The sequence below is a fragment of the Mytilus trossulus genome, chromosome 4, assembly GCF_036588685.1.
Source record: "Mytilus trossulus isolate FHL-02 chromosome 4, PNRI_Mtr1.1.1.hap1, whole genome shotgun sequence".
NCBI lineage: Eukaryota > Metazoa > Mollusca > Bivalvia > Mytilida > Mytilidae > Mytilus > Mytilus trossulus.
In genome coordinates, this window is record NC_086376.1 from 6,133,579 (window position 1) to 6,153,629 (window position 20,051).

At 31.7% G+C, this 20,051-nt stretch overlaps 1 protein-coding gene across 1 annotated transcript; it reads left to right on the forward strand.

Moving 5' to 3' along the window:
- Window positions 1-3,342: 3,342 nt before the first annotated feature.
- LOC134714413 (toll-like receptor 3) lies at window positions 3,343-6,789 on the forward strand. The gene has a single exon (XM_063575654.1). The coding sequence runs from the start codon at window positions 3,343-3,345 to the stop codon at window positions 5,866-5,868; it is 2,526 nt and encodes an 841-aa protein (XP_063431724.1). The 3' UTR covers window positions 5,869-6,789.
- Window positions 6,790-20,051: the final 13,262 nt, after the last annotated feature.

Genomic DNA, 20,051 nt, shown 5'->3' on the forward strand with positions numbered 1-20,051 from the left:
GCATACCTTTAAGACAAAATTGACTTTTGTCATGACATATATGAATTTTGTCTACAAAAATGAATTTTGTCATGACAAAAATGAATTTTGTCATGACAAAAATGAATTTTGTCTACACAAATGAATTTTGTCATCACAAAATTGAAGTTCTCACAAAACAAGTCTGTAGCACATAGTTTTGTAAGACAAAAATGATTTTGTTATGACAGAATTGAATTTTGTACAAAACCACAAGAGTCCCATTCGGCGCCCCGTAAGTCTATCCTGACCTTACGTTTGTATGAAATTATTTAAATTGATAATCACAATTTCTTCAAATTTGTCCATCAAAATTATTTAATTTAGTATACGTTTACTACTTATGTGAGAAAACATTTTCTCTATTTTCTTTATTGATCAACAGGTGATTTTCTAAAGTAATTTCGTATGATCGTTAAATTGCATGCTGTTTGTAAATATTTATCGTAGTTAATTAGATTCAACATACAACGCAAACTGGCTAGACTTTCAATGTGACTTAATGAACTGTGTTAAATTAATTGCTTGTCTCAAGAGGAGGGTTGTAATGATATTGCTATATCATCTGGTCAATGTTTACGTTTATAGAGACTCCGCCTATCTTATCTTGATTGACATTATAACAGTTACACGTGCTTAAAGTTCATTGACTTTATCTATATAACACACTGGGGTTTTATAACATGGCAGTTCTATATCATGTAGTCTTATAATAAACATGTATTAATTATATGGATTAACTCAATTGGCCTCTGACAATGGTAACTTAACACTTTTCCTTGTATATGAATGTGTTTTTTCCTCTTTATATCATCGATCATATTCAGGGGAATATACTAAAACATATAAAATTGATAATTCCAAAACCAGGCTCGACGACAGTAGTTCAAATAGAGCTTAAGAAAATCCTGTCGCTACCGACTTTCAGTAAGATTACCGACATATCGTTTAGATAAATTTGGTCGTAATGATGACCATAAAACTATGTGGTGTCACTTTTAGTAACTAGCAACTTTCAACACTTTTGTAGTATTTCGCAGCGTCAATTTGTATTGATGGATGACACCTGAGTGCTCAGAGATGATCACTGACTGTTTATATAAAACTTACAATTCCACTCAATTAACATTGGAGTTGGACTCACTTGCCATGTGCGGGATTTTAACTAATCTTAGTAATGACATTCTAGTGATACCTCAGCGAGTGATATAGTAGTTTGACTACTTATACACCTCCTCCACCGAAGCTCATAGATTATTAGTTATCTACCTGATAACATGTTAGAATGTTGGTTTGTATTTTATGCCGGGGCGCACCCCTGTTAATGACGTTAGTGAAATGAACATACATGAGCGTTACATATCAGCTGAGTTATTTAAACGCCATACAACGTGTTACACATCTTCGCTAGACAAGGGTTACAATCCACTCCCGCTCTCTTCACCCTTGGCGGATTGAGCCAACATTTGTGAGAACAATGTTGCGCCATCTATCGGAAGATAAAAATCAAGCCCATTCCGAATACATTATTCTTGAACAATGGTAGCACTTGAACTCTTCAATTTGAAGGTAAAAACACGGTAGCGTCTAGATTCTACACACTTGGTAAAGCCGGAAATGAAAATATACGTCAACATGTATTCATTTGTGCATGAAATATACACAGGAACTTCTATTGGTTGATTAAAAACATTCAAGTTGTCACTAAATATAGTCGTGTGTTTAGGGATGTAAAGTCTTGTTGCACAATAAACACGTGGTAATTGTTTACAAACACGTTCTACATTTACACGTGATCATGTTTTAGGCGCTTTTTGATTGGATGCAGCGAGTTTTGCCTGCAACCAATAAAAATCCTTACCTTGTGTCTGCGAAATTTTATCTCAATCCGCCAAGGGTGAAGAGAGCGGGAGTGGATCGTAACCCTTGGCTGGCGAAGATGCGTGATACGGGATATGCTTCAGCTTCGATATAGTAATGAGACAATTAAAAGCAGTTGAAATCATCATGTTCGCAATGGTTTGGATTGAGGGCAACATTCTATGTCAATGTCATTTAAATGTCATGATTTAAAGCTTACTATCTCGTTTGGTAGTATTCTTTATTTTTAAGATGATTTTATAGGCGGTACATACGTAATTGACTGACACAAAATAATCAATATATCTGATATTCAAAACATTAGTAAGATTTTTTTTTTTTGTACGGACGAAGTATTTGTATATTAGTTTGGTTTCTGGTGCACACGAGTACAACTTTTTGGACATATTGATAATACAATACAAATCAATCGGAACGCAAACATTTGCTTCAAGAACCATTGGGTATTTTCTTTTTTTATCTAAAGGAGCTTCGTTTATTCCGAGTTCATTGATATTGTTATTCAAAACCACGTTTATGAAAAAAGGACTTCGTAGCAATGTCGAAGAGCATTTTTCAATCTTTAGAAAAATATTCAGATTTTCACAAATAGACAAAGAAATTTATTTATTTTCGACCAATTTGTTTACAACTATAGCTTTTAAATGAAATTGTTATTCGAAAACTGAAGCAGCAACACCTTAACGGTCTTCTTTAGATGTATTTGTAAGAATGTTTACTTGCTACGGTAAAGCAATTCTCAAATTGAAAACATATTTTTTTTTATCGAAACAGAACTTATGAATAAGAAGAAAGACTGAGCAACACGAACCCCACAAAAAACGAGAGCAATCTCGGATGATCTGGACCATAATCTGATCCGTCTCCATGTTTGGCATCCGTCGTGTTGCTATTGATACAAACTTTTTTTTGTTTAAAAAATAAATTTCATGATGAAGTCGTAAAATATCTATTTTTTTTCTATTTTTTTTTAATCATGTATTTCATTTTTTATTTTTTAATATTTGATGATTTTTTTAATGATATAAAGCTCATATTTGTGAGGTATACTTTACTATTATATTAACTCGGTCAATTCAGCTAGTGAATTATACTAATATTTCTGCACATGCGTGGTTACATATTTTTCAAATTCACATAAAAATAGTTACCCGGAAGAAAATGTATTACATGATATAAATTGAAGCGTATTGAATATCTCATCAATTGTTATAGGTTTTGCCAAATCTACATAGCAAATAGTCGGTTTGTCAAGATATTTAAAATTTAAAAACAGTGTACGATAGTTATAACCATGAATATGGACTGATACAATTTTGACATCTGAATTTATATAAGATATAAAAACAAAGAGATTCTGTTTTCGTTTTATGTGGGTGTGTGTGTGTATAAACAGTGATATCAATAACGATATATTATTAAAAAAAATATATATTTATTGGGATGTTTAACTATATTTATCAGATAGTGCCAGGGTTTTTCATTTTAATTCATTTAGTATATGCTCAAGAATGTAACATAACAGTTTATGATTATTTATCAGAACGGGTTAAGTTTGCGGACTGTAGTAACAGAGGTTTTAGCGAAGTTCCACAGTCACTTCCGGGGGATATCAACGTTCTGGATCTAAGTGGAAACAAAATTCGTCAAATCAGTAACTACTCTTTTAAAAGTTACACTTTGTTACACAATTTATCGTTGGCTAAAAATAAACTTCACATTATTGATGAACATGCATTTTATCGATTAACCCGTTTGACGTTTCTAAATATGGCTGACAATATTTTGAACCTGAAATATGTTTATACACCAAGCATGTTTTTACCGTTGCAAAATTTAACAAATCTGGACATACGACGGAATATTCCGAATCAACCGACTGTGGATTTATACCATTATCCTCATCAAGCTTTTGCTGTTTTAAAAAAGCTAGAATATTTGGCAGTAGATATGGCTCCAAATCCGATTTTCGGAATAGGATTTCAAGAGTTGAAAAATCTGAAATCATTAACGTTTGAATTTTGTTTTTTAAAATATTTACGAGGATACACATTTGAAAACTTTTCATCGAATCTAGACGAATTGAAATTGACTAGATGTCATTTAAATTTTTTGGAAGTGGAAAGAAATGCTCTTGTGCCTTTTCCTAATATTACCAAAATACATTTTGAAGAATCATGCATGCATCTGAAACAGGCTTTTAACATGCTGTCACCATATGAAGGCAAGACTATTGAAAAAATGAATTTTAGAGGTCTTAACTGTCCCATTTTCAATAACAAGGAATATCCGTTTTCATTAACGGTCACAACAGACATGATGAGATATTTGAAAACTGTTTGTGTAGAAACTTTAGATTTATCAGACAACGGGATAGTTGATTTTGATGAAAACTCGCTATTGTCATTTGATCGACCAGAGTGTTTAAAACATTTATATTTTAAAGGAAACAGATTTGCATTTGCTAATGGGAGACATATGGACGAGTTAAAAACATTTTTTAACAAATCTGTTACATTGAAAACATTTGACTATTCTTTTATTCCAGTTCGATATAAGCTATACGCAAATGATTTTCGTCAATATTACGGAAAAGATTATCATTTGTCTAACAATGTGATATATTTGCCTCGTTCTCTAGAAAAATTAGTTTTGGGTAATGTACTCTGTGAGGATATTTCTAGATTATTCTTTATACGTCGAGGAAGCAATTTGACTTACCTAGATATTTCGTTTAGTTATACAAACAATGCTGTTCTGTTTGAAGGAAACGCCTCATACAAAATTGAAACTTTGGTCTTAGATGGTCATTTTCATGTGACATTGTCCACAATAGAGCTTGTTAATTTCCTAAATGTAAAATATCTTTTGTGGAGAAGTGCTAGGTTATTTTATATAATGCGTGCTCGTTCAGATGACATGTTTTTAAAAAGATTTATAGCACTTTTTAGAAAATTTGAATACCTCAATCATTTGGATATGTCGGATAATAGTCTTGATATTTTACCAGAAAATTTATTCATTAATATTGATCATCTATCAGAATTATCTTTGTCTACGAATTTGTTTCAGTCCACTCCAAGCGAGATAATTTCTCAAAATGATATCAAAGTACTTGACCTAAGAAGCAACTTACTACCAACAATAGATTATAAAACTCGTGTTTGGGCGGATTTAATGAATCAAAAACATGGTTTAAATTTTCTTCTTGCTGACAATGCATTTGAATGTAAGTGCGACAATTTGGATTTCATAAAATGGATACAAGAAACCAAAGTAAATCTAGACAATAGATCATACAAATGTACACTTTTAAACGGTACTGTGATAACCGTACTTGAAGCATATGAAAACATGCATGCATTATTTTCCCACTGTAGAAATTCAATATGGCTGATGGTCTCTTCCATTTTATTAGGAACAAGTTGTATCTTGACTTTGATAGTTTTATTATACAATAGACGATGGAACATAGCTATATTTTTTTATCGCATATTTCGAAAGATTGTCGAAAAGAAATATGGTAAGAAATACACATATGACGTTTTTGTGTCGTATGGAGGGGATTGCATACCTTGGATTAAAAAATATTTTATTCCGAAACTAGAAAACGAATGGAAACTTAAAATATGCGTTAAAGATCGCGACTTTTACGGCGGAGAGTCATTTTATGACGCAGAGGCAGAGAGCATAGAAAACAGTAGACATGTTATATTTTTGCTAACTCCAATATTTAAAGACTCGCAAGACTGTCTGTTTGAAATTGATAGAGTGAAACATGAAATAAGTATGCAGAACATTGAAAATGTCATAGTCATATCTAAAGACATAACTTTAAAAGATATACCTGAAGGGCTTACTCATATTTGGAATTATGTATTATTTATCCAGTGGCCAGAAGACTGTCATGATCATGACTTAACATGGCAAAAATTGAGAAAGTGGATATGCAATGATTTGCTTCATTAGATTGTATGATACCATTATTATTTAGTTAGAACGACAGGTGTCTCTTAAAAATTGAAAGGAACACTTTTATAAATTTAAAATCATGAAGGTTCAAAAATTTCTTTGGTGTTAATGTCCTTGATCTGTATAAGGTTTCATGATTCCTTTAAAAAAACCATGTTATTTAGTTTCTTTTACAACTTAAAATTTATTCATACCATGCTTTTTATGTGAAATTGGAAAAGTTTTACCTTGTAACACTTCCTTGTGTATTTCCCCAACTATGATATAATTTAAAATCATGTTTGTACTCATTAGTTACTGGTATTTTTAAAGAATTGAATGCTTCTTTTTGTAACTGTATTGGGGTGTAAAATCGTGACCCAAGTACATTTATATTTGATGCGCGTAAGCGCTTCATTCTAAAAATGTGCGCTCATTCTGAGGCGTACAAAAAGTCTTAGTATTTCTAATATTGAAGCTTAACACAAGAAAAGGCATATGACGTCTTTTCAGATTGTGCAAAAAACTAGATCAACATTTGGCGGATTTTTTTTTCACATTGAGAGTTATGACCATAAAAGAAAGAGGTTCAACAACTCTCGTTATTTAAGGTGGTTTGGGTGTCTTTCGCCATCTTCCATTGTGAAAAACAGAGAATCTAAGGTTGATGTTCAATCAAGTTCGCAAAAATTGATGCAGGAATGCAGTTAATAAATGTGAATTTGCATTTAAAAAAACAAATTTATAAGCTTATAAGCTTATAACTTATAAATATTAATATTTTTACAAGTGTGAATTAATTTAGCTCGATTTTTACTGTTTTTCTAATTGGAATTTAAAGGGGAGGTACCTCTGAAATAGTGCATTTTCTAAAGGAATCTACATGGAATTTTGCTATTTTGAATTCTAGCCGGGAGAAAACGTTTACTCTTAATATTGAAAGATTCAGCACCCATATTTTTTAAACATGTAATTACATCCCCCTACTTTTAAAATATTTCATGCATTTAATATCAAGAAATACATTGGGAAAGTGTATCAAATAAAACATGCAAGTTATACACTGTTTACACTAGGGACTACATAGACAACGAAAACCAAAGGACGATAACTGTGTCCTTGGACCATATGGCAAATAATTGCTCCTTAGGTTTTTTTTTCAGATATTCAAACCTAAGTTTTTACTTGAATTCAGAACATACAATTCTAGTTTTTTTTTATTGGAAATAATATAACATCATCTTATCTTCATGTTCAATATAAAGAAAAACATCAGTTAGCATAAAACCGATTGATGAAGGTTCGTTGTACTTCTTAATGGAGCATTACTGTAAAAGTGTTGATGTCTTTACGAGAAACTGTCTTTCCAGATCCCATATGACAACTATTGGCCTTCTATTCTCAAATTTACTGTATAGGTTAAACGTGCATTATTTGATGACTTAATTAATATCTCTGATCACACAATCATAATGTGTCAACGAAAAGCCTCTGTGTATACGGGTTCGTAGTGTATAGAATAATGTAATGTGGTATCGTATGTAGACGTCTATTAAGTAGGTCAATGTGAAATACTCTTATACTCTTACCTTTTTTCATAACAACATTAGCGTGTGTTGTCCGAATATTGCAACCTAAATATATATATATAAGTCAATGTAAACGTAGGTGATTTCTTCTTCTTTGTTGTGATATCAAATATATTAAAAAATATCAAGAGAGGTATTTTTAATCCTTTATGACATGCCTTCAATGAAATGAAAAAAAACTCATGTCTCTAGATTGCTGAAGTTTGCTATCGACGAAATTTTTCAAGACCCTCTGTTCATTTTCTCTGCCTGTACCTCGCGTAAGGGTCTGTATTGGGTTTAAAAAATAGACATAAACTAACTGAATGTGCAAAATAAAGCGCAAAAAATAAATGAAAAATTATAATAATATATAAATATAAAATAGAGAAAAGCAGGGTGCTGAAATAGAAAATCGACTAATCTTGAAAATAAATAAAGAAAACAAAAACATGGTCTAGAAAACGAAATTATTTTCTGTTCAAAAATGTTAAAACTAATATCAGTTGGTTTGTGAACTTTTGAGTGAAACAAATACAGGGAAATAATACCTTTTACTCTTTGTTAAAAAATAAAGTCGTTACGAAATATCATCAAATTAAAGTTCCATAATCTAAACTATTCAGTAACCTAAACCTTCCTGTTTTATCAAAGACGTTTAAGTTAAATGATATGTCATTGACACTCATTCCCACATCTTATATATATTGAACATTTCTTTCAGGGATTTGAAAAGTTTTATTTGTATATTCATAAAAAAGAAAAAATCACACAAATACGTGACGTTTTAAATATGCATTTTGATATATGTATGATTACTTATTTTGTGTTGATTCCATTCCTAATAACTCTACAATGTGACGTAAAAACAAAGGGCAAGGTCAAGATAGTCGAATGTAAACATATAGGATTAACGGAAGTTCCACAATTTCTTCCAACTGATATTATCATACTAGATCTTAGTGGAAACAATATTGAAAAGCTCTACAATAATGCTTTTGGACCATATAGATTATTAGAAGAATTGATCTTAAAGAAAAATAAGATTCATCATATAGAAGAAAACAGTTTCTTTGGATTGAATAGACTGAACGTTTTGAATATGTCAGAGAACAATCTGAATTTGTTGCATAGCTATAGTTCTGAAATATTTCTTCCGTTGATAAATTTAACCAAGCTAGATATTCGACGAAACATAAAACAACCGGTTGATACAAAGGTGTACCACTACCCTGATAACGCATTTGCTGTATTAGAAGAGTTATCGTCCTTGCAATTAGACATGGCTTCAAATCCAAGTTTTGGGAAAGGATTTCAGAGATTGAAAAAACTTCAATCGTTGACTTTTGAACGTTGTTATTTAAAATATCTTAATAAAAGTGTGTTCGAAAAATTTTCTTCAGAGGTACATGAACTTAATTTGATTGGATGCCGTTTACATTTTGTTTACATGCACATTGACATTCTACACCCATTTCCAAAGTTGACCAAGTTAAATCTGGAAGGAACGTGTATGCATCTACAGCAGGCTCTATATATCTTGTCTCCTTATACTGGTAAGAAGTTTACACTAATTAATTTCAGCGGATTAAGCTGTCCTATATTCAATAATGAGATATATCCTTACGTATTGACAATCACAAAACGCATGATGCAATACTTGAAGACTACTAGTATTTGTGTCGAATCGTTATACTTATCCGACAACGGGATAGTTGATTTTGACGAATATTCGTTACTGTGGTTTGAGAGACCATAATGTTTAAAAAATATTTTCTTCAAAGGTAACCGGTTCGCGTTTTTAAAAGGAAGACAAATGGATGAATTAAAAAGTTTTCTTCAAAATTCTAAAAACTTGAAAACCTTTGATTATTCATATATTCCAATTCGATATCCCCTGATGTACAACAACCCGGGTCAAAACTTTGTCCATGAGAAACAACAAAATAAATCTTCTGACGTCATTATTTTCCCTCGGACCTTGGAAACGTTACTTCTAAGTAATGTGTTATGTTATGATTTTCAAAGAGTTTTTTTAATTCCAGAAGGAAGCAATTTGAAATACTTAGATATATCATTTGGTTCGTCGTTCAGTGGTCTATTTTTTCAAAAGAATTCCTCTAATAACTTGGAAACTTTATTATTAAATGGTCATTATCATTTAACATTGGGCCAAGAAGATACGATAGATAGCGGACAAATCAAAACATTGAAATGGAGAGACGCTAAATTGTACGCAGCTATTTACCCTGCCGATAATAAATAATATGTGATGTTACAAGCATTTTTCAAGAAATTAGAATATTTAGAATATTTAGATATGTCAAAAAATTCTATTAGGGCTTTACCTGATAATTTATTTAGTACGGAAGAATTACATTTGCCCGAAAACTTATTTCGGTCAATACCTCGACAAATCATGGATCTTAAAAAAATTAAGTTAATAGATTTTCGTAAAATCTTTTAACAACATTGGATAAAAACACAAGAATATGGGCAGATTCAATGAATCAAAAACACAGTTTAGGTATTGCAATGGCAGATAATGCATTTGAATGTATATGTGACAATTTGGACTTTATTGAATGGATAAATAAAACCAAGGTCAATCTTGACAGTCGCTCGTATAAATGCAGACTTGGAAATGGGACATTAATAACTGTTCGAGAGGCATACGAGAAGATGCATGATTTGTTTTCTCATTGTAAGAATGAAATATGGCTGATCGTGGCCTGCACTTTGTTGTCCACGTGTTTTATAATCTCTATACTATTATTTGCATATAGTAAACGATGGGAGATATGTTTATACTTTTACCGGAAGTTCCGGAAACTTGTCGAAAAGAAATATTATAGAAGTTTTATATATGACGTTTTCATTTCATATGAAGGAGATAGTTTACCTTGGATAAAGAGCTGTTTAATTCCAAACCTAGAATACGAATGGAATCTTAAAATATGTTTGAAAGATCGGGACTTTTCACCTGGGTGTTCGTATTTTGATACAGAAGCAGAGAGTATAGAAAAAAGTCCACATGTTATATTTTTGATTACTCCATCATTTAAATCATCAAAAGATTATCTCTTTGAAGTTGAGAGAGTAAAACACGAGAAAAGAATACAAAATATAGAAAACATCATAGTGTTAGCAAAGGACATTACATTGAAAGACATTCCAACTGAACTTACTTATATTTGGAACCATTTATCATTTATTCAGTGGCCAGATAACACTGGGGATATTGATGTCGCATGGCTAAAATTAAGGAGATGGATATGTCATGATTTTCTGTAAAACGGCATCCAGATGTCATTTTTTCATTACTAGTCTTATGTTTAAAAAAATTATTACTTTTGATGTTAGAGAAATTGTGTATAAAGAATCTATTTAACAAATGGCTTATCAACTTCTTGGTAAAAGATATAATCCTTGTCAAGATTCGGCTGGTTTACCTTTTTGTCTTTTTACATTTATGAGCTCTTGTTTGGATTTTCAAATTTGGCATTGAGCATCCCTGAATAGACATTTATTGTTGAAATGTACATCTGGTCGATGCCTATGTTGATGGACTGTCAGTCCTCTTAGGGTATCACTAGTCCACCTAGGATATTACAAGTCCTCCAAGGGTATCACTAGTCTAGTAGCCATTACTTCTGTACTTGCAAGTAAATACGGATATTGGGTTATCAACATTTAGTAATGAATATTTTTTTTAAATTATCTGAAATTGTGGAATATCTCTCTCATGCAAAGCTCTTATTATGTATGTGGCTTTTGATATTCTCTTTGCCCTTTTTAGTTTATATGTTCTTAAATATATAAATTTTAAAATATTTTGGTCTCGATCATCACTGAAGAAACATTTATTGTCGAAATGCGCATCTGGTGAAAATAAATTGCAGTGGACTGTCATTCTTTTTTTCTTTATCTTAAAATTAATTAGTTTCTATAAAAACATATACCTCTGAATAATTCATAGCAGTTTGTAAAAATATTCCATTTGCTTTATACTTTTAAAAATATGAATTTTCTTTGATATTGCTTGTTTTTATTGTATTGTCTTCTAAAAGTTGAAATTTTATCTGACAACGACATGGAAGTTCAGCGTTGATTTTTCGAGCAAAAGAAGGTATAAATTGAAAATAAAAGGTTAGGTACTTTGCTCTAGTTAAGTACTTCAATCGTTCTGTAGAATATACTTTTAGTAAGATATTACTAATGTTTTTTGTCATTTATAATATATGAAGTACTTTGATAAATGTTTATGGAAGTATTTAAACTATCCGATTGCTGATTAGGATAAAAGTTACTGAGACATAACTGTTTATCTCACCACGCCAGATATTGCCGGTGGTGACCGTCGATTTGAGCAGGTGGGTCTGGAATTCAGATATAGCCAGTGGTAACCGTCGATTTGAGCAGGTGGGTCTGGAATTCAGATATAGCCAGTGATAACCGTAGATTTGAGCAGGTGGGTCTGGAATTCAGATATAGCCAGTGGTAACCGTCGATTTGAGCAGGTGGGTCTGGAATTGAGATATAGCCAGTGGTAACCGTCGATTTGAGCAGGTGGGTCTGGAATTCAGATATAGCCAGTGGTAACCGTCGATTTGAGCAGGTGGGTCTGGAATTGAGATATAGCCAGGGGTAACCGTCGATTTGAGCAGGTGGGTCTGGAATTCAGATATAGCCAGTGGTAACCGTCGATTTGAGCAGGTGGGTCTGGAATTCAGATATAGCCAGTGGTAACCGTCGATTTGAGCAGGTGGGTCTGGAATTCAGATATAGCCAGTGGTAACCGTCGATTTGAGCAGGTGGGTCTGGAATTCAGATATAGCCAGTGGTAACCGTCGATTTGAGCAGGTGGGTCTGGAATTGAGATATAGCCAGTGGTAACCGTCGATTTGAGCAGGTGGGTCTGGAATTCAGATATAGCCAGTGGTAACCGTCGATTTGAGCAGGTGGGTCTGGAATTCAGATATAGCCAGTGGTAACCGTCGATTTGAGCAGGTGTGTCTGGAATTAAGATCATCGAGACAGACAACAAACAAAAGTGAGTACTTGTTTATTTTACATTTTAAAAGAGTATATTAACAAGATAAATCGAAGAGCAATAAATACCATTGTTATTAAAATATCACAATATTGGAAAACATAATCGAAACGCATTGTCATGTTATTCAAGATCGAACTCTTCAAAATGTTTCATGGTCACACAGTTTGCAAGTGAAATTGCGATGAACAAGCGTGGCATTGTAACAGATACAAACGCAAGTTACTCTAAAATTTCAATTGACATGTTGCTAAGGAACAAAAAGTGAACACAAGAAAAATTGCGATTACCAAGAGAGCATTACTACAAATAAGAAACACATTACGACATATCACAATATTGTGTTTTTCTTTGTCTAATATGTTCTCCTATTTATTTGTATTGTAGTCCTGTAATATTATGTTGTCATCTCAATGTTATATTTAACTTTGCCATTAAAGTGCGAGGTTTGGCATGCCACAAAACCAGGTTCAACCCACAACTTTTATCACCCTTTAAAAGTGTCCTGTACCAAGTCAGGAAGATGGCCATTATTATATTATTGTTCGTTTATGTGTGTGTTGCATTTTAACGTTGAGTCGTTTGTGTTTTCTCTTATTTTTGAGATATTGAGATATGACGTGGCACGGTACTTGTCTATCCCAAATTCATGTATTTGGTTTTCATGTTATATTTGTTATTCTCGTGGTGTTTTGTCTGATGCTTGGTCTGTTTCTGTGTGTGTTACGTTTCGGTGTTATGTCGTTGTTCTCCTCTTATATTCAATGCGTTTCCCTCGGTTTTAGTTTGGTACCCCGATTTTGTTTTTTGTCCATGGAGTTTTGAACAGCGGTATACTACTGTTGCCTTTATATCCATTTGACACGTTGGAAAGAGTGCAAAGCGATCAAGGCCAGAATCTCAGTTTGAACATAACAACATGTTACTTGAAATAGTGAACTATAGTTTAAAAAAAATAATTATTTGTCTGTTTGTCCTTCTTTCGATTTGCTTAGTCTTTCGTTTTCTATATTGTGTCGTTTGTACCATAATTATTTGTCTTATTGTCTTTCTTTCGATTTATAATAGATATGGCAATGCGGTATGAGTGACATTGAGACAACTTTCGCTTCAAGTCACAATTTTCAAAATTAAACCATTAAAGCTCAAAGAACGGTCTTCACACGGAGCCTTGGCTCAAACAGAACAGCAAGCTAGCTATAAAGGGCTCCAAAAATTAATAGAATTCAAATGGGAAAACCAATGGTCTAATCTATATTTAAAAAAGAGAAAAGAGACGCATTCATGAACCACATCAGCGAACGACTACTACTGAATATCTGATTCCTGACTTGGGACAGGTGCAAACTTATATAATATACAAGTTTCAATGTCCCTCTGGTATCGTTGCCCCCTCTTTTTATACACATACATAATCTAAGTAAAATAACCGTTTTTAAATGGGACATCTTAGGTTTTAAAAATGAAAGAATCATTTTTTTTCATTCAATTTTCTTGAATAAACAGATTGATGATATGACACTACTCATGAGATTACAAGACAATTTGAGGAACTGATGGTAATGATAGTTCAATTCCATGTTTTGCAGGATTAACGCAACAGAAAATACCCTGGAAAGCTATTAAGACATATTTTATTGGTTTTCAATCTTTTTTTATCAACTGAACAATGTGCTTTCCTTTAAAAGAGACAGTCTTAAAATGTATTCTAATCTCTCAAATAAATTGATATGATAAATCCGCAATTTGTGGATTTTAAGGTAGACATGTACTTCCGGGTAAACCAAGTAAATTTATTCAGATATATTCGCTTTTTTGGTTTAACTGAGATTCATAACCCCCGCAAAGTATGTGAAGCATAAGTTTACAAAATGCAGTATATGGCAAGCCGTTTTTAAAATTATTCAATTAGAAAAAAATGAAAAAAACATTTTATTAATTTCATTCGTCCGCAGTCCTTTTTCTGTATTTAACTCCAACAAGAATGCTCAAGCCAGATACTAAAAATCCACGGAAGTACTTAAACTAAAAGAGTTTAAGAGCTTTTTGACTAAAAGAGTCAATAGTTTGAAAGCTAGGTCAATGAAAATTCAACTTTGCATGAGGGAGTTGAAACCGTAGTTTCTTTAAAATTTATAAAATAACGTGCATCTTAAAAAAACTTTGTTATGAATTTTGTCAGTACCGAAGTACACGAAGTGACTACTGATGATCTCCTTGGAGAAAGATGGTCAACCTGAAGCAGTATCGACACAGTGTTGCAAAAATGAAAGATCACGTTATAGATATCATAGGTATGTGTGAGAAGCGAAACAGTTGAAAAGCTCTCGACTCGAAGCTGACCTACATATTATATCTGTATGTTTTGTTCACGCATCGTTGTCAATATAATAGAGAGGTTTAACTAGCTATTAAACCAGGTCTAATTCTATTTTATACATAAGAAAATGCCTGTACTAAGTCAGGAATATGACAGTTGTTATCCATTCGTTTGATGTTTTCTTTGCTTTTGCCATTAGATTAGGGACTTTCCGTTTTGAATTTTCCTCGGAGTTCAGTATGTTTATTATTTCACTTTTTATAAGAAAGCTTATTTAGTTAATCTCCGTAAATTTATAAAATATCGTATTATATTCATGACATATATCTTAAAAAGACATAGTTTTCATTCATGAATTATCTCAATGAGTTTGTAAGATATCTTGTTGAATATTTTCGATAACTTGGCTTGTATTAGATGAAAGATATTTTATCTAAGATAGGCGGAAGATATCTGAGTAATATCCAAACTCATAATAAACTGACAGTGTCAAGTCTAAAAAACAACAGACAATCAGACAGACAGAAAAACACAAGGCAAAATAACTAAAGATTGAGCAACACAAAACCCCAAAAAAATGTGGGTGATCTCATGTAATCTGGAAGGGTAATCGAATCATATTTCGTATGTGGCATGTAATGTGTAAAATATCTAATAAACTAGATACTTTATCTCATAAAAAATATAAGATATTTCGATTACTTAATAATATTTTATTGTTACTTTAATGGATATCTTGTAAATGGAATAAATGTATAATTTGCTTGCCATATACGTCTCTTTTTGTACTTAATATGGATCACATATTTTGTGGTAAAATGATTCAAACAATGAAATAGAAATAGAGCTTAAATAACTTAACACTTTTTATTAACACGAATATCAATTTACACTGGATAATAATAATTTCAGATCATAACAAAAGGTAGTACTCCTCCGCATTTATGACACATCAGTAATAAAACACCGGAATCAAAGTAAAGTGTTATAACTTCTCTAAAACCTTTTATAAACCTGAATGTCAAATGTACGCTGGTTAATAAAAGTTTCCAATGTAAACAAAAGGGACAACTCCTACTAGTTAATGTATATGCCAGCATAACAAACCAAGAATCAAGTGGTTGTTCCTTCTTCACATACACAGCGAAACAACAAATAAATATCCTCTATATTTTTATATCAAATAAATGTTGAAAAACTTGGAAGGACTATCTGCAAAAAGTACTGAATAAGTAAGTATTTGATTAACCTACAACTCATAGATGTATGTATATAATTTCAACAGCTTTCTTAAAACGGATTAGTTGAAATTTTAAATCAACTATACAAAGAGAAAGTCAGTGCAATATTATATGAGGCAATGACAAAAAATATCGAAAGTATTAATTAGTTGAGTTTAAACACATTTTATTTGTTAAATCGAAGAAAAATGGATGAAACATCAGAAAATCACATTCTTTTGATATTCTTCATATCACCATATAAGTTTATATACAATATAATATAAAGAGCATGCACATACAACGAACACATTCATTCGATATTAACGAACTATAAAAATTGATAATTCATATCATTTAAGGTAGATAGGGTGTCTTCCTCCATCTTGGATTTGGAAATACCAGAAAACAAGGTCTAGATCTTTTATAGAATGTGCAAATTTTTAGAGAAGTAGGTAATTCATGTGTTAGAAATTCCACTACTACATAGAAAATGACATGTTTTATCATATTTTTTATTGTATTTTACAAAAAACAGAAATCTTTTGTTTGAACAATTTTTTTCCAACTTTCCACATAAGGGGATGCAACTCAAATGCAAGGACAGATAATTCAGATTAAGGTATTTCTACATAGAATGTGTTAGAAATTTCTCTATTTTATTATGTAACAAGAAAACGGGTCCGGTGACCCCATTTTTTCTTTTTCTTAACTGAAAGCATACTATTAAAGCTATCTTCTCATGTGTTATCTCAAAATTCTATGGTGTAGTTTACACTTTATTGCAGAAAATTAGGGTTTCCATGCAAATTCTGACCACGGTGTAGCATGAAAAAAAGCCCGGTGACCCATTCTTTTTATTACTTGTTTTTTTAAAGCATAATATAAACTTTATTTTGGCAAATTATTAAAAAAAATCTATGGATTATAATTTAGACACCCCATCTACTTAATAAAACAAAACATAAACTAGAGGCTCGAGGCTCTAAAGAGCATGTGTCGCTCACCATGGTATATGTGAATATTAAACAAAAGAAGCAGATAGATTCATGAAAAAATTGTGTTTTGGTGATGGTGATATGTTTGTACATCTTACTTTACTGATCATTCTTGCTGCTTACAATTATCTCTATCTATAATGAATTTGGCCCAGTATTTTCAGTGGAAAATGTTACTAAAAGTTAACAAATTTTATAAAATTTGTTAAAAATTGACTATTTCAGTCATGTTAACTTATTTGTAAATCTTACTTTTCTGATCAATATTGCTGTTTACAGGTTATCTCTATCTATAATAGTATTCAAGATATTAACCAAAAACAGCAAAATTTACTTAAAATTACCAATTTAGGGGCAGCAACCCAACAACGGGTATGATTCATCTGAAAATTTAAGGGCAGTTAGATCTTGACCTGATAACCAACTTTACCCTTCAATCAGATTTGCTCTAAATGCTTTGGTTTTTGAGTAATAAGCCAAAAACCGCATTTTACCACTATGTTATATTTTTAGCCGTGGCGGCCATCTTGGTTGGTTGACCGGGTCACCGGACACATTTTTGATAATGATTGTGGCCAAGTTTGGTAAAATTTGGCCCAGTAGTTTCAGAGGAGAAGATTTTTGTAAAAGTTAACGACGACAGACGCAGGACGACGACGGACGACGGACGACGCCCTTTCTGCCAGGTGAGCTAAAAAAGGGGAAAAAGCAAATAATTTTGTATGTGATAATGGCTAAGATTTGACGACGATTATATTCTGTTCCTGAATCATTCGCAGTTTATGAAGTAAAAGCCTTTTAATAAGATCTTCAGTTATCAGTTAGCTAATCCTTAATTTAATCAAACAAAGTATAAAGTGAAAAGAACGTTTATCTAATAAGTTATCTCCTTTCTATTTTGTTTGTTTTAAGCATGGATGTATTGTGCTTTGTAAGTTGTGACAACCCTTTATTTTTTTTCATTTTTTTTTTCCATTTTATTTATATCATGCATTTATTTTTGTTCTATTGTCCCAAATATTTTTAAATGGAAATCAGGTTGTTTTATTTTTGGTTTTGAATATCGATAAGGAATGCTCTGAATATCAACAAGGTAAACAACACCCTGTACCTTCCAGAATGTGTTATATTCATGTGGATATTCACTTGTTTTTCAATATTCAAGATGCGTTAAGTTAAATGTTGATTCAGGACTCGAATATGCTTATTTGATACAATATTTATCATAATTATACAGGAATGTTACGTTCATTCTGAATTTCCAAGAAGAGAAAAATTATTTGTCAAGTAAAAACTTCGATTCTAACTAAATTCAATTTGTTGTAATTTTGTAAGACTTTTCCACGTTTCTCTCCTTTTATAATTAAAGTCATGCAATAACTTCTGAATTGGAGGGAAATTTAACAAAATTACAGAAATATTAGAGCAATATTGTTAAAGTCATATGAAACGAATGACTGGTAAAAAATAATTGTCATCCAAATTTTAAACCAATGCATGTATATATCATAAACTAATTGATTTTATCATTTCTTATGCAAAAGCATCGTATAATCGTCAATTGTTTTTGTCTCATTCTGTTATAATTTAACAAAATACGGCAGCTAATTAATTGCCGTGTATTAAAACCGCAGTTTACCGATTTTCACCTTATTGTTAACAATAAACAAAGAAGCATAGATATTTAGAACGTGTATAAAATATTGAAACAACACATTCCTAATTTCTTGCGTCCGAATCGCTTTTCTGGATCAGGAACGTGCAAACCCAAACATATGAAATTCTAAGATGTATAAGTACAAAGACCGTTGAAGAGCTATATATCAAAAATACCTAAAACAAATATAGCCAAATTCATCTAAATTTATAAACGGACATTTTTAGTAAAGCTTGTTAAATCATATACAATCAGATAATACTTCATTACAAGGACAGATAAATGCGTATTGCGATCACCGGAGCTTTACGAGAAAGGTCACGTTAAGGTCACTTACATCTAGAAAATATTTTTGGCGAATTTTCTCCTGTAAGCATGCAATTTAAAAAAAAAACATTTCTACCAAATGTGGACAAAATAAAGAATTTCTTTCAAAAAAGTATATGAGCAAAAGCTTTATAATGAAATCTGTCCTATAGAATAATATAAGCATAATTATTTTTTTGATTAGCGATTTTATATAACTTTTAATATTTACTTCAACAGCATATGAAAGCCTCGGTAAAGAAACTTGCAAAGAATGAATACATTTTGTCAACGATGGCAACATAGGTTTACCTCGTGACATTTTAATAACGATGGCAACATATCTTTACCTCGTGTCAAAATGCAATAATATTCGTTTGATGTCTTTTATTTGATTTTGCAATTTGATAAGGGACTTTCCCTTTTGGATTTTCCTAGGAGTTCAGTATTTTCATGGTTTTACTTTTCATATAACGCCCAATCGTACTTATAAAAACCGCCGTTGGGTTATTGTGCTATGGTCATTTTTTTATATTTTGCTTACTAGTATGTGCACTTTAATGCAATCTAGATTTTCTTTGTCGACATATTTGTTTGTTTGATAAGGATATAGATTATTACACAATGCGGACTGTTGTTCTGCAAGTTTTGTCATTTTACCTATAGTGTCGACTGTTTGTTTTGTTCACACATTATTGTTAATAGAATATTATGCGACTGTCATACCAGTGAGATCTTAAACCAGCTATTACACAAGGTTAAAGCTGCCATTTTCATCATACGAAAATGCATATACCAACTCAGAAATGAAAATAAAATAAGAATATTTATTGAATACAAGTAAAGGGTCCGTATTCGTGCATATACATATATATATAAATTTTGACAATGGACATATTAACATTTTCAGAGTTACATGACGTCAGCTAAATGAAATGTTCATGTTTTGAAATAGAAGGGAAGTTTTTACATTGGCTGTTTGTTTAAGATAAGAATCAGATTCCTTTGCATGTGTATAGAGATGAATGATACAAAAGGTATATTCAAACTCATAAGTCGAAAACAAACCGTCAATGCCA

Excerpts from the sequence above, each read along its gene's own strand:
- LOC134714413 (XM_063575654.1), top strand. The coding sequence starts at position 3,343 with ATGTTTAACTATATTTATCAGATAGTGCCAGGGTTTTTCATTTTAATT.